The 15418-nt window shown below is 35.9% G+C and overlaps 1 protein-coding gene across 2 annotated transcripts in view; it reads right to left on the bottom strand.

Annotated features, from left to right (window-relative positions):
* The window catches only part of WDR41 (WD repeat domain 41), a 47480-nt gene that overhangs the window by 15500 nt on the left and 16562 nt on the right, over positions 1-15418 (bottom strand). For both annotated transcript variants that reach the window (XR_014015743.1, XM_081233028.1), the window contains exons 5-8: positions 12730-12792; positions 7478-7589; positions 4422-4484; positions 743-853 (exon numbers count right to left, since the gene is read on the bottom strand). Coding sequence is in view for 1 of the 2 variants with exons in the window: in XM_081233028.1 (XP_081089154.1) it covers positions 743-853; positions 4422-4484; positions 7478-7589; positions 12730-12792 (349 nt within the window). In the remaining variant the exon portion in view is untranslated. The remainder of the gene's footprint in view (positions 1-742; positions 854-4421; positions 4485-7477; positions 7590-12729; positions 12793-15418) is intronic.

Raw genomic sequence — 15418 nt, forward strand, 5'->3', positions numbered from 1 at the left:
CAGGAGCTAACTCATTAAAATCATTATAAAGTCAAATAGAAAGTCTGGCAGGACTTCCCTGGCAGTCCAGCAGTTAGGACTGTGTGCTTCCACTGCGGGGTTGGTGGGGGGTTCAATCCCTGGTCGGGGAACTAAGATCCCACGTGCCATGCAGTCAAAAAGTAAAAAAAAAAAAAAAAAGAAAGAAAGTCTGGCAAACCAACACACACACCTCCATGAGGAAGGGCAGATATGACCCATTTTCTGCAGACCTTTAGTTTGGTGTTATTCTCTGACTCTTCAATCATAATTACAACTGGCTTGAATCCAGCTCATTCTACTGTTTAAGTAGAGTGCTATATAATTTGTACTGTGTGATCTTCAGAAGAGAAACTAGCCAGGACCATTTTGCCAAAAAAGTCAAAATGCTACCAAGCATTAGTACCGATAGCCTACAACAATCATCCCACAGCTACCAAGCAGCACCTGAGGTAAGTATGCTCTCTCCTCCATCATCCCTTTTCTCTGCCCAACTCTATTCTTCCCCTTGTGCCTAAATCTAAGACCTAACAATCTATGAAACTTGATGAATTCCACTGGTTTAAACCTCAGAAAATAAAAGACTGCCAATCCCTACTAATTAACAGCATTATTTTCATCATGGTAATTCCAGAATCCTAGAACAAAACAAGACTAAAGTTCAAAACAGGTTAAAAAGTTAAAAAATTTTTACATAATATCAACATGTACACAATGAGCTTACCATTGACATTAACCAGTGAGAGAATATTATCCTGGTGATCAAGGAGGCGCTTAACTTGAAGAATATCCCATCCTAGTGATCCCTCTGTGGGTGCTACCAGCCTGAAAATTACTAAATGAAAAGACAGATATAATTTTATTAAAATGGTCAAAGATTAAAGTTATATTTCTGCTCAAAAAGTAGCATTTCATTAAGTGAGAAATACCTAAAATACTGAAAAACCCATCTCCAAAGAGAGCCTTGTTCATACTACTTTAAAATATTTCTTTCAAATGCTTGAGATGTTTGAAATGATCTACTAAAATCCCAAGTGAGTGTGTCCTCAGAGCTCTGTTCCTTTATTAAAACTCTTCTAAACCCACTACCAACCATGAAGCCTCTGAACAAAAAACTGCAAAGTACAAAAGATAATGTGAAACTGCTCAGTGAGTCCATAAATATAGTCTCAATAGACAAGTATTCACAAGGGTCACATATGTAATAACTTCGAGGAAATAAAAACAAATATGAATTAGATCAAAAGATAAAAGAGAAGCAATAGGGCTTCCCTGGTGGTGCAGTGGTTGAGAGTCCACCTGCCAATGCAGGGGACACGGGTTTGTGCCCCGGTCCAGGAAGATCCCATATGCCACGGAGCGGCTGGGCCCGTGAGCCATGGCTGCTGAGCCTGTGGGTCCAGAGCCTGTGCTCCGCAACGGGAGAGGCCACAACAATGAGAGGTCTGCGTACCGCAAAAAAAAAAAAGAGAAGCAATAGTCAATTCTTAAAAAGGATTAATAGAAAAATCCTGGACTTCTGAACCAGGATGAGTACTCAGAGCTGACAGCCTTGCTTAGCTATTGATAATAAAAGCCTCAAAGTCACTGCAGCTAGTGCACACAGAAATTCTACTTCCTGTTGAGAGGAATCCTCACATTAGAAAAAGAGAAATTGGTATGGAACATTTAAAACCAAGTACATGGGCACAAGCTTAGTCTTAGAAATAGAAAAGATAGTACATTTAAAGGAATAAAACTTATTTTTATAAGGAAAAATGGCACAACATTTATAAGACTAACTAAAATGCAGAACCTCGTTTTTAAGAATATTTGTATTTTTTATAAATTATTTTCTGAATAAAACCAACTTTCATTTCTTCCTTTTTTTTAGCTAATATTCTAACTTCCGTTGAGGCACTGCTTTTATAAAAGGCGTTGCTTTTATTACTATTTCAATGAATTCACTAATTCATTCAATAAAAATCTCTTATTTTAGAAATTAGCCAGATCGAAGAGGACAATAAGTAGGAGGACAAGTCCAATACAGGGTGACAACAGAAATGAAGGCATAGAGGTTGGGGAATCCCAGGCAATTCAGTGTTAACAAGCAAGTGATACAGGACTCAAAGGAAGCAAGAGGGAAATAACAGAGGGCATGATTTGATATGTTGAAAAATCTGGACTTGTAGGCTTACATTGGTCCCTAGGGCAAAGATTTCTTTCATCCGGAGTAAAAATGAGAAAAAATAAGGACTACATAAGTTTTTTTAATAAAACTAAATGTATTCAATTTAAAGTCCTATTCTTTTTTTTCTGAGGTCATGTTCTTCATATTTTGTTGTTTAAAACTTATTTTTATAAAATCAGGGTGGTAAGTGGTAGTTTGTTTGGTTTCTGGTTTGGGATTTTTAATGTTTTCACTAAACAAAATAAAAACTGGCAACTCTATGTTGATCTCCACAAGTTTGACCTTTTGTACTAATCAGAAATTTGAGAGTCCAGAAACAACTGATGTAGGCAATCGGAAGCTACTGAAGCTTTGAAGCTTTTTTTTAAAATTAATTTTTACTGGAGTATAGTTGTTTTACAATGTTGTTTTAGTTTCTGCTATACAACAAAGTGAAACAAATATACGTATACATATATCCTCTCTTTTTTGGAGTTCCTTCCCATTTAGGTCACCACAGAGCACTGAGTAGAGTTCCCTGTGCTACACAGTAGGTTCTCATTAGTTATCTATTTTATACATAGCATCAATAGTGTATATATTTCAATCCCAATCTCCCAATTCATCCCCCGCCCCCTGCCCCGTATACATACATCCACTCTCTACCTCTGTGTCCTATTCCTGCTTTGCAAATAAGTGCATCTGTATCGTCTTGAAGCCTGCATTTTAGATAGATCCCTCTAGCATCTACTAAAAAATGTATCTGGGAAGCACTAAACTAGAGGAGAAGGCATTTGAGAAGCAGTAAGGTAGAGGAAGGAAGACAAGTTAGGGGACTATCACAACAGAGCGGGCAAAAGAGGAGATGAGTACCTGAATAGAGCAACAGTACTGAGATGGAAAGAAGTGGATCAAAATATTTACAGCAGCCATCCTCAAAGTATGGTCCCAGACCAGCAACCTCAGCACTACCAGAGAACCCGTTAGAAGCAGAAGCTCAGGCCCCACTCCAGAATTAGTGAATTAGAAACTCTGGGAGTAAGGCCCAGTAATCTGTGTTTTTAACAAGTCCTCAAGTCATTCTCACACACACTAAAATGTAAGAACCACTGAGTTAGAGTAAAACCAGCAAAACACAAGTGATTGATACAAGAGGGAAAAGGCAGGGAAAAGCTAGACGTCTTTCCAGGTCAATAAAGAACATGGGAAAACTGAATTTCTGCAAGGAAGGAAAAAGAAAAAAAACTAAACACAAAATTATATCTTTAGAAATTACTTTATGAAAAGAAAGAATAAGCATAGGGTCTAGAAAATTACTTCTCAGACATGATTACACACAGAAAGTTCAGTTGAAGAAAGAGAAATGTGACTGCAAAGCAGTGGAGCCTGCAGACAGCAGTTTATAAATGGTGAACAATTAGCTCATGGCTCACTGGTATCTGAAAACATGCCAACTGATGGTCATAGCAAATCTCAAGGCTGGTCTCTAGAAGCAGCAGCACAAGTAATAGCAAATGCCCTCTGGGCAACATTACAAAAATTCTTCAAGAAAAAAGCAGCTTTTAAGAAGTGTGCTTACTCTATCACTTCTCAGCACCCAAATTTCATCCATAAGGTAATGAACATAGAAGGTTTTTTTTTACTTCAGGCTCCTGGCAGTAAATGAGTTAGCCAACAGTCAACAGCTAAGAAAGTGTCCTTCAAATTGCATGTTTATAATCAGTTAATACATTTACAAAATTCCTGTTGCTATCCCTCCTTCTGCTGTCCCACTACTCTGAGGGAAATGGCATAAACTCCCCCACAAGAAAATGGGCCCCATTCTGGCTTCCTGAGGCAAAACCTCCGCAGTTCCTATCTTAGTGAACTCCCCAAATAATCCTCTTCCAACACTCCCAACTCAAGCTTTTAGTTTCCAGAATGTTGATAGTTGTTTTACGTGGCTAAAGTTTTTGCTAAGTAAGTGTATGAGTGTGGATCAGCAACAGACAGGACTGTGGCATGTAAATGGCCTTCTCTAGCATCAGAGGAGTGGGGCTACCTTGCCCACTTGGCTATGCTAGACCAAGTGTGGTACAAAAACTGACCTAACATCTTGGAAATGTCTTGGGCTCCACATTACTTCAACAATCCCAGGAGGCCAAGAATGGGGTGGGAAAGATGTCCCTTGAATTACTCTTTCTGAAATGTGTATACAAGGCTAGTTTGAAATTTTTAAAAAGCAGAAATAAAAGAAAAAAAGAGTCACACTCACTCAGTTCTTTGCCAACTGCTGCCACAACACAGTTCTTAGGTATTTCAATCAAAGCACTGATCCCTTCACAAAAACATATAAAACGAAGGTTAAATTATTTTCTTCATGGATTACATCAAAAACAAAAAACATTCTCAGATTTATGTTGGTCAATCCTATAAAGGGGATGGTAACTATAAAGCACACACAATTTGCTACATCACACTTCCGTGCTTGCTTACATATGGAAAATGATTTTGTGAAAAGTAGGTGAGACCTCTGGAAGACATTATTGATTTATTAAGGGTAGGAAATGCTCTTTGAATATTTTTACTATTGTGATGAACTTATTTACCAGGGACCCCTTAAGATAATCATCATCACCCTCTACAAGATGGCTAGCTCAAATGAGATATAAAATTGGCATGTTCCTCAATGTAAATTTAAGAAGCCTGGGTGGGCTCCCTGGCAGTAAATGAGTGACCGACAGTCAACAGCTAGGAAAGTGGCCTTCAAATAATATGTTTATAATCAATCAACACATTTACAAAACTCCTTGTATTACTAGAATAATCAGATTCAACATTCCATCACATTTCATTTATTAAGCATACAGTTCTAAGTATCTTTTTATAGCTGAATCATGAAATGATTTTAGGGTAACCGTAACTTCTATAAGATATGTTACAATTATTACTTCTGTCAGCAAAAAATATTCATGTATTAGATTTAGAACCACCACATGTGTTGGCAAAAAACCCTGTTTATTAAAGTTAACTTCTCCATTATAAAATATATGTAATTTTATATATATGTAATTTATAACATATACACAAATTTGGAAAGTATTCTACTCATTTACTTTACCTTCCCACTTGGGGAGTATTTCTGACCAAAATCTTTTCTCCACATACTGTTTTAACAGTATGTCTCTATTTTCCCATGTTCAAGACGGGGAGATGATGGTGGTGGAGGAGAAAGGGGAGGAGGAGTGGTACAAGAAGTAAAAGAGATAGGAGAGCAGGGGAAGGGGTAGCAGAGGAGAATTCCAGATGCAGAAAACAGCTTGTTTAAAAAATGTTTATTAAATTATTTATGAAATAAAATTACTGGAAACTCATTAATCCAGAAGTAGCAACTTAATACACAGAATCACAGAACATATTGCTGGAAAGGGCATGGATGTTCTGTTTTCTAGTCCAAGGCTCCTTCCATTGCATCAGACTAAGATTATCTTTGCTTATTTCCAAATATGTAATAACTGTTCTAAAAGCCCTGCCAGTCCATAAATCAAGCAAGGCTTATTGAAAGGAGCTTTATAAGATAAGGGTCTAAGAGTACTGCTAAATCCAAATCATGAAAAGCTCACCAATGGCAACCTAAGGCCTTTTCAAAGCTTTCTAACTGATTTCCTCAAAGATTTCTGCTATCTCTTGAAACACTGATAAACAGGGCAATACTGTGACTACTTAATGTACAGTCCTCAAAGATAACTCGTAACAGGAAGGGGGACTGCGATAATAGGTGGTTATCTCCATTAACATACAAAAGGTGTTTTTAGCCCTGATTTCAATATTTCACAACATAGTTACTAATAATTCATGAAATAAAAATTCACAGATACCCACAGGCTAGTATAAGAAATAGGAAGGAAAATGTATATGTAAATAAAGAGATATAACTCATGATAATAGTAAACACGAAAATACACTCTAGATTCAAACAAGATTACTAGTGATTGAACGTTGAATTGAGAAGTTAAACTGTAAATCCTACTAAGGTATGGACTTAGTTTTGCTAAGACATATTATTTTTCTGGTATTTTATAATACCCATGTGGAGATAAACTAGTTCCAATAATGAAGTGTAAATGCGACTCACAGGGCTCCTACTACCCTTAAGATGACAACATGCTTTAGTAACACAGGCATACCTTGGAAATATTTCAGGTTCGGTTCCTGACCACCAAAATCAAGCAACTGTCACAATAAAGCAAGTCACACAAATTTTTTGGTTTCCTAGTGCATATAAAAGTTATGTTTACACTATACTGTCATCTATTAAATGTGCAAAAGTATTATGTCTAGAAGACAATGTACATATTAGTACCTTAATTTAAAAATACTTCATTGCTAAAAAAAATACTAACCACTGTCTGAGCCTTCAGCCAATCATAATCTTTTTGCTGGTGGAGGGTTTGAAATATTGCAAGAATTACCAAAATGTGACAGAAACACAAAGTGAACAAATGCTGTTGGAAAAATGGTGCCAACAGACTTGCATGACTCAGAGCTGTCACAAATATTCAATTTGTAAAAAATGCAGTATCTACAAAGCCCAATAAAGCAAAGTGCAATAAAACAGGGTATGCCTGTATTCTTCCTAGGATGTCCATGGGTTCATTTCATTACTTTTAGAAACAAAAATAGTTAATAGTGTATCACATGACTTCAAGGTTACTGTCATTTAAATTTACTCATTTATACTTAAATATTTTTACTCTGAATAAATTTTATTTTTTAAGTTCCTTGATATCAATATAAGTCAAAACTGATTTTTTTCTATTAAAACCCAAAGTATATGTCAACAGAATTCTGAGAAAATAGAATTTTGTTAGTAAGTTTGGACATGAGTGAAATTTCTTTAGTAAAAACCAACTGTAAAATGAGGTCATCCTTAGGAATCTATTCAAAGTCTGATGACCCTACAAATAAAGAAGAAAATGCTATTGTAAAGTCATAAAGATCTGCTTCCAGGTGTCAACATGCTCATCAAACTCAGTTTAAGACATGGTCCAGAAGCATATATGAAAAGGTTTTTCTTGATCACTTTTGAGAAATTCTGTTAGAAAGGAAGGGGAAGCCAAAGGAAGGGGGATCTTTTCCTTCCAACTTGAGATGGAAATATATTTTACACAACCCTTAACCTGAATTGGAGAAATACGGCTACATCTTATATTCAGAATTAAAAAGAAAATCTATATTTCCTTTGTATTCACGGAAAGTCTCTTTGAAGATTCACTGAATCTTTTTAGAGTCTATCTATCATGGTTCACAATTACCTTGATTTGTTTTTACCTGTATCAGAAAGGTGACTAGTCTTACACAGGAGATCTAATTTTCGGTTCCACACACAGAGGTCATTCCCACCAGAAAGCCAAACATCTAGTCTCTGAAGAAGAGCTAAACACTGCAAAATTCATGTGAAATAGTTATCAGTTTAGAAATTCAAGCATTCATCAGTGGTTTTAAAATATGTCCATGAGTTGATACCCTTTCCCTTCAAGAGGTGGAGCTTGATTCTCTTCCCCTTGAATGTGGGCTCTGCTAAGTCACTAGCTTCCAATGAACAGAATGTGGCAGAAAGAATGGTGTGTGACTTAAAGGACTAAGTCATAAAAGACATGGTGGCTACCTCCTTGCTCTCTCAGATCACTCACTCTACAGTTTTGAAAACACACAAGCAGCCGCATGGAGAAAGATCCATCTTTTTTTTTTTTTTTTTAATTGTGGCTGGCATCTTTTTTTTACCCTCAAGGAAGTGAGGCCTCCGGACAACAACCAACACTAAGTCACCAAGCATCTGACCCCCTAACACCTCCAACCCCAGTCACCTGAAGGTGACAGCAACCTCAGGAGAGACACTGAGACAGAACCATCCAGCTAAACTGCTCTCTATTCCTGACCACCAACACTGAGATATTGTTTTAAACAACTAAGTTTTGAGGTAATTTGTTACTCAGTAATAGACAACTAATACACAAGCTTAACATAAACTGCTTTTTAAATAAAACTGAAAATATGACCTTAGTTTTTATGTATCTTTCAAATTCAAACCTCCTAATTCTTGACTCAGGTAATTGTTTCAAGGTTGGCAGAAGTCCTTTACCTTTAATAGTACTTTAAAGTCCACACCTTTAATAGTTCTCTCCCCACCCATTAACTCTGAGTGAACACAAGGGCAAGAGAAAATATGTTAAAAAAAAAAAAAAAAGAGCAAACGTTTCTGGTAGTCTTCCCTGGGCTGAGGATGGGGTTGCTTTTTAAACTGCTGGAATAAAAAGGGTTGAAAATAATCAATGCAGTTTGTACTTCAAGAGGTCCTACTGTGTCTAATCTCTGATTTTTTAATATCGGTACTATATTCCTTTTTATTGCCAAATAATATTCCACTGTATGGTATACACATTTTATCCATTCATCAGTTCATTGACATTTAAGTTGTTTCCAACATTAGGCTAGTAAGAGTAATGTTGTTATGAACATTCATGTACATGTTTTTGTGTGGACATTTTTATTTCTCTTGGGAATACCTAGGCGTGAGATTGCTGGGTCAAATGACTCTAACATTTTGATGAACTATCAAACTATTTACCAAGGTGGCTGTACCATTTTACAGTCCCTCCAACAATGTAAGAGGGTTCTAATTACTCCACATCTTTACCAATATTTGTTATTATCTGTCTTTTAGATATTAGCCATCTAGTGCATGTGAAATAGTGTCACATTATGGTTTGAACTGCATTTCTCTAATGACTAATATGTTGAGCTTCTTTTCATGTGCTTATTGGCCATTTGCTCACCTTCTTCAGAGAAATGTCTTTCAAATTCTTTGTTTTTAATTGGGTTGTCTTTTTATTGTTAATTTGTAAGAGCTCTTTTTATATAATCAAGATACAAGTTCCTTATCAGATATATGATTTGCAAGTATTTTCTCCCATCCTATTGGTTGTCTTTTCACTTTCTTCATGGTATCCTGAGGCATAAAAGCTTTTCATTTTGATGAAGTCCAATTTATCATTTTTTTCTTTTGTTGCTATACTTTTGCTATCACATCTAGGACACAAAGGCGACACTTTGTACCGCCCAAGGACAGATTTACTCATATTCCTTCTAAGAGTTTTATAGTTTCAGCTCTTATATCTTGGTCTTTGACCCACTTTGAACTAATTTTTGGTTACAGCATGAGGTAGGGATCCAATTTCATTATTTTGTATGTAGATATCTAGATCCAGTATTATTTGTTGAAGAGACTATTCTTTCTCTTATTGGAGGGTCTTGACACCCTTGTCAAAAATCTATTGACCACATATGTGAGGTTTTATTTCTGGACTCTCAGTTCTATTCCACTGATCTGTATGTCTAGCTTTATGCCAGTACCACACTGTCTTGATTACTACAGCTTTGTAGTAAATTTTGAAATTTGTAAGTTTCAATCTTGAAACTTTGTTCTTTCTTTTCACAACTGTTTTAGCTATTCTGGGGTCCCCTTTACTTCTACATGAATTTTAGGATCAGCTTGTCAATTTCTGAGGGAAAAAAGCCTGCTGAGATTCTGTCCAGTATTGATCATTTGGGTAACGTTGCAATCTTAACAATATTAAATCTGATCCATGAATTTCTTTCCATTTATTCATATTTTCATTAGTTTCTTTCAACAATGTTTTGTAGTTTTTGGTATACAAGTCTCATAGCTCTTCTTTAAATTTATTTCTATTTTATTTTTTGGATGCTATTGCAAATAAATTTTCTTAATTTCATTTCTGGAATGCTCATTGCTAGTTTAAAGAAATACAGTTAATTTTTTGTATATTGAGATTGTATCCTGAAATCTTGCTATATCCATTTATTAGTTCTAATAGTTTTGTCATGGATTTAGGATTTTCTATATAGACGAGCATGTCACTTGTGAATAGACACAGTTTTATTTCTTCATTTCTAATATGGATGCTTTTTTAAAAATAAATTTATTTATTTATTTATATTTGTTTTTGGCTGCGTTGGGTCTTCGGGGCTGCACACAGGCTTTCTCTAGTTGCGGCAAGTGAGGGTTACTCTGTTGCGGTGCACGGGCTTCTCCTTGCGGTGGCTTCTCTTGTTGTGGAGCACAGGCTCTAAGCACGCAGGCTTCAGTAACTGTGGCACTTGGGCTCAGTAGTTGTGGCTCGTGGGCTCTAGAGCGCGGGCTCAGTAGTTGTGGTGCACGGGCTTAGTTGCTCTGCAGCATGTGGGATCTTCCCAGGCTAGGGATAGAACCCATGTCCCCTGCATTGGCAGGCAGATTCTTAACCACTGCGCCACCAGGGAAGTCCCTATGGATGATTTTTATTTCATTTTTATTGTCTAACTGCCCTGGGTCAGAACCTTCAGTGCAATGTTGAAGAGAAATGCCAAATGCAGACATCCTTGTCTTGTTCCTGAACTCAGGAGGAAAGTATTCAGTCAGTCTTTCACCATTAATATGATGTTAGGTGCTGTGTTTCCCTAGATACCCTTTATCAGGTTGAGGAGGCTCTCGTCTACTGCTAGTCTGTTGAGTATTTTATCATGAGAGGATGTTGGAGTCTGTCAAATGCAAATGCTTTCTCTGCATCTATTGAGATGATCATGTTTTCCATCCTTCATTCTTACCATGTATGGTATATTACATTGATTGATTTTTCAGATGTTAAACTAAACTCATATTCCTAGGATAAATCTCACTTGATGATGGTACATAATCCTTATTATATATTATTGGATTTGGTTTGCTAGGTTTTGTTGAGGATACTATACTGCTTTTGTTACTTAACATCTTATCATTAGCATTTCCCAAATGCTACGTGTTCTTCTGAAACCATTTTTAGCATATATATCTACCATAAGTTAACTATTTTCCTATAAGACATTTAGGATACTGTCAATCATCCATTTATAAAATATATTTGTAATATATATTTCTGTTCATAAATCTCTGCCCAAGTTTTTATCATTTCTTTAAAGAGTTTTCTAGGAGTAGAATCACTGGGTCAATTCATATAATAATTTTTTAAGATTCATTCATAAAGCCAACAGCCTTCCAGGAAGATCATTTTGATTATACTCTCAATGACAATAAAAATGCCAATTTCAGCATCTCCTTGCTAATAGCATCTCTTATAAAGAAACTTTACTAGTTCAAAAAATAAATAATAGTATTTCTTATATTTATTAAGGATATGAAATTCTTTGATAAACTATCAGTTCAAGAACAATTGAACCACTGAACTAAAATAAAATGAGCGAAATGCTGTATTTAACGATTTTTTTAAAATGCGAAACAGGATCACAGTGGGAACAAATACAACTATCTAGCTGATCAACAGTACAGTAAAACTCCTTTAAGAAGTACTTTCAAGGGGAAGGAGGCTGCTCATTAAAAAAAAAAAGAGGAAGTCCTTTCACCATACCGAAATAAGATATTTTATTGACCAGTTCATGAAACAGCTCACCAAAGGAATTTCCCCAAAATACACTCTATTTTTTCTCCTTCCCTGTTCCTTCAATGCATATATTTTCATTTGAATCCTAATTACCTCAGTCAAATAAGCAAGACTATTTTTTGAGGGATTTAATAGGAGCATCTTTTCACATAAAGCATAGATTTTGATCAAGTCAATACTTTACTGACTTCCTCAAAGACAGTCCATTGTAAAATTGGATACCAGTATACAGTAAATGGCATTTTCTTCCCCAGAAACTTTTCTAAATTGATAATCAGAATAGCATAGTAGCATAAGATGGCTACCAGAGATGCTGCCTTTTAGGAAAAAAAATGAAATACTTTGACTACTGGCACACTGATTTTTTTTACATTGTAAGTGTTAGCTCCAATACAGAGATCAGTAATCTTCAAAGCAAACGAGGAAACACTATTTCAGTTTACTAGTATCTTTCCCCAAACTTGCTGACATTATTGAAAAACAGTGTACTTTCTGAGAACATTTAAGGTAATTTCTTCTACAGAAATCAAAGTAGCCAAGTCTTATCCAAGTTTGTTTCTCCAACATGTAGCAGAGTTCCTACCAAGTAATAAGCTCCGATTAATATTTGTTTATAAAATGAATGAACCTAACAGTAGCAGCCAATTAGCCACAAAAGATTTTGTTCTGGAACTAAGTAATTGCTATGTCTTACCCTTATCATTTTATAGAACATAGACGGTGAAGGACAAATAACTCCACGTTTTAGTTCAAAGCTAAAACAAACAAACAAAAAAGAGACTAGCTATTGCTGTAGTCTCTTTGAAAGTAATATCTCTTCCTAGAATTACCTACTAAAAACATACTAGGTACTACTACCTTTTTCCTTAGCTTACTATAGAGATTCACCTCTTGCTCTAATTTAAAATTCAAAATTCTAGCATTTAATATATATACTCCCCAAAATCTAGTCTTAGAAGAATCAAATGACTGTGTATGTGTGGAAGAAATAATTTTTGAAACCTACAAAAGTAATTTCATCTAAATCATTAAACAATTTTTTCTGAAACAAAAAGATTATTACCGTGAAGTATCTGATTAAGATTTTACCTTTACAGTAGACTGGAAGCATGACACTTTATGAACTTGTCTGCCAGTATCACAATCCCATACCTAAATTTATGTTAAGAAATAATTTCTCAGCAGAATTTTAAAACCTTAATTATAACTTTTCTAATAAATAAATCACAAATATTACACATTTACATAGAAAATATATAAAGCATGAAATATTTCATGTTTATACTACCACAAAAATCATCAACTTAGCATAGCAGACTTATAATCTAAAATAAGTCTGAGGTAAATTTTACTATCAAACCATTTGAAAATACCAACAGAATGAATGGTCTGAATACTGAATGTTTACAGGCATTAAATATTGCAACTATATAAAATTTAAGTTTTATTCTCCAAAACAGTCTACCGTAATCTAATAAACATTGAACGTAAAATATTTATACTAAAAACTATCACATCCATTAATTAGCATTTACTGAAAGCTCCTTCAATGTGCCTGGCATCATTTACTACTGTTATCTTGACTGAAGGAAGACAGTAACAGTGTATTCCTATTACCTATATACATATTTAAAATAATCAGAGGACCTCTCATAAAATGTCCAAGGTTAGTTTGACCTAAGGAGCATAATGATTTTCAAATTTTTCATAGCATTTCCTATGGTAAGATATACATTTTATATCATATCTGAGAATATGTTTACATACAAATAAATATGTACATATATATGGACTCTTAAGACCATCACTTGACAAAGAAATAAAGTCTACCCTCAGCATTTAATTAATGAAGTTGGTTAACAGCAAAGACCCAAGCAGGGTAAATTTAGAATTCATATGAATAAAAGGAACTGCCAACAAAGCAACCTGAAATTATTTTTAACAAAAAACGTCATTCAGCAAAGGAAATAACTCTATACTATCATTTACAGTTAAAGTTTATACTGATATTGTCCCAGCTACTCACGTCTGTACTGCAATAGTAATTTTAATAATTGGCTCTAAATAGTATCATAGTACCTTAGGAACAGTCTAATAAAAAGTATTTGATATTCTATTTTTGCAGAGATTATACTGATGCTAAAAACAAACCCAAAAAAGAGACCTTTAGTCCATAAAATAACACTTGCCTCAACAGAGCAACAGTAGTAAAGCTACTCTGACCTAAACATATGAGTGCATATTATGCCCGTTTATGCAATATTGTAATCACCACAAAATATCGTTTATCTCCACTTAAACCTTTTCTTCAAATTCTTTCACCTACTGGCAATCTGTCTAGAAATCACTGCAGCTAATGACCTCATTTAAAATGTGTCATAAGGGCCTCCCTGGTGGCGCATTGGTTGAGAGTCCGCCTGCCGATGCAGGGGACACGGGTTCATGCCCCGGTCCGGGAAGATCCCGCATGCCGCGGAGCGGCTGGGCCCGTGAGCCATGGCCGCTGAGCCTGCGCGTCCGGAGCCTGTGCTCTGCAACGGGAGAGGCCACAACAGTGAGAGGCCCACATAACGCAATCAATCAATCAATCAATCAATCAATCAATCAATCAAACAATCAATCAATCAATCAATAAATAAATAAAATGTGTCATAAGCTATGTCTTGGTTCTACAGAAGCCTAAGAAACACCTACACCTTTGAACTTACTCCAAAACTTACTTCAGTAATGCTTGAAGCTATTTAAATAGAATTCTCAGATAAGCATAGACTTTTTAAAGCTAATCTATGATATCTTAAAAAAAAAAAGTAATGAAAGATTAGCTATCAATAGCATTTAGCTATGGCTTTCACAGACCCAATTCCACAAACAAATATAAAAGGGCTAAATTTGTTTAAGAAAAATATTTTATGAAAGCAGTATTACATAGTGATTCAGAGCTCTGACTCTGCAGTCAGTCTGTTGCCTTCTGCCCTATACTGGCTGCATGACCTTGGGCAAGTTACTTAACCTCTCTGTGCTTCTCTTTTCTTATTTATAAATGAAAATAATAGAAATACTTATTATAAGGATTAAATGGGTTAATAAATGTAAAATAGAACAATGCCTGGCACATATAAGGAATTTATAACACTTTACTATGGCTACTACATCTTAAATTTTCAACTAAAAGTATGGGGAGGAAAGATCATTTACATTTTTTAATTGCTTTAAAATACTAAATATGGGGCTTCCTGGTGGTGCAGTGGTTAAGAATCCGCCTGCCAACGCAGGGGACACGGATTCAATCCCTGGTCCAGGAAGATCCCACATGCTATGGAGCAACTAAGCCCGTGTGCCACAACTACTGAGCCTGCGCTCTAGAGCCCGCGAGCCACAACTACTGAAGCCCGCGCGCCTAGAGCCCGTGCTCCACAACAAGAGAAACCACAGCAATGAGAAGCCCATGCACCGCAACGAAGAGTAGTCCCAGCTCGCTACAACTAGAGAAAGCCCGCGTGCAGCAACAAAGACCCAATGCAACCAAAAATAAATTAAATAATTTTTTTTAAAAGGCAAAGGAAACATAAATAATAAAAAAAAGAGATCTGCCTGCCAATGCAGGGGACATGGGTTTGATCCCTGGTCTGGGAAAATCTCACATGCTGCACAGCAGCTAAGCCTGTGTGCCACAACTACTGAGCCTGTGTGCTGCAACTACTGAAGCCCATGCACCTACAGCCCATCCTCCACAGCGAGAAGCCACTGCAATGAGAAGCCCACGCACCACAACAAAGAG

The sequence above is a fragment of the Mesoplodon bidens genome, assembly GCF_964165515.1.
Source record: "Mesoplodon bidens genome assembly, chromosome: 4".
Taxonomy (NCBI): domain Eukaryota; kingdom Metazoa; phylum Chordata; class Mammalia; order Artiodactyla; family Ziphiidae; genus Mesoplodon; species Mesoplodon bidens.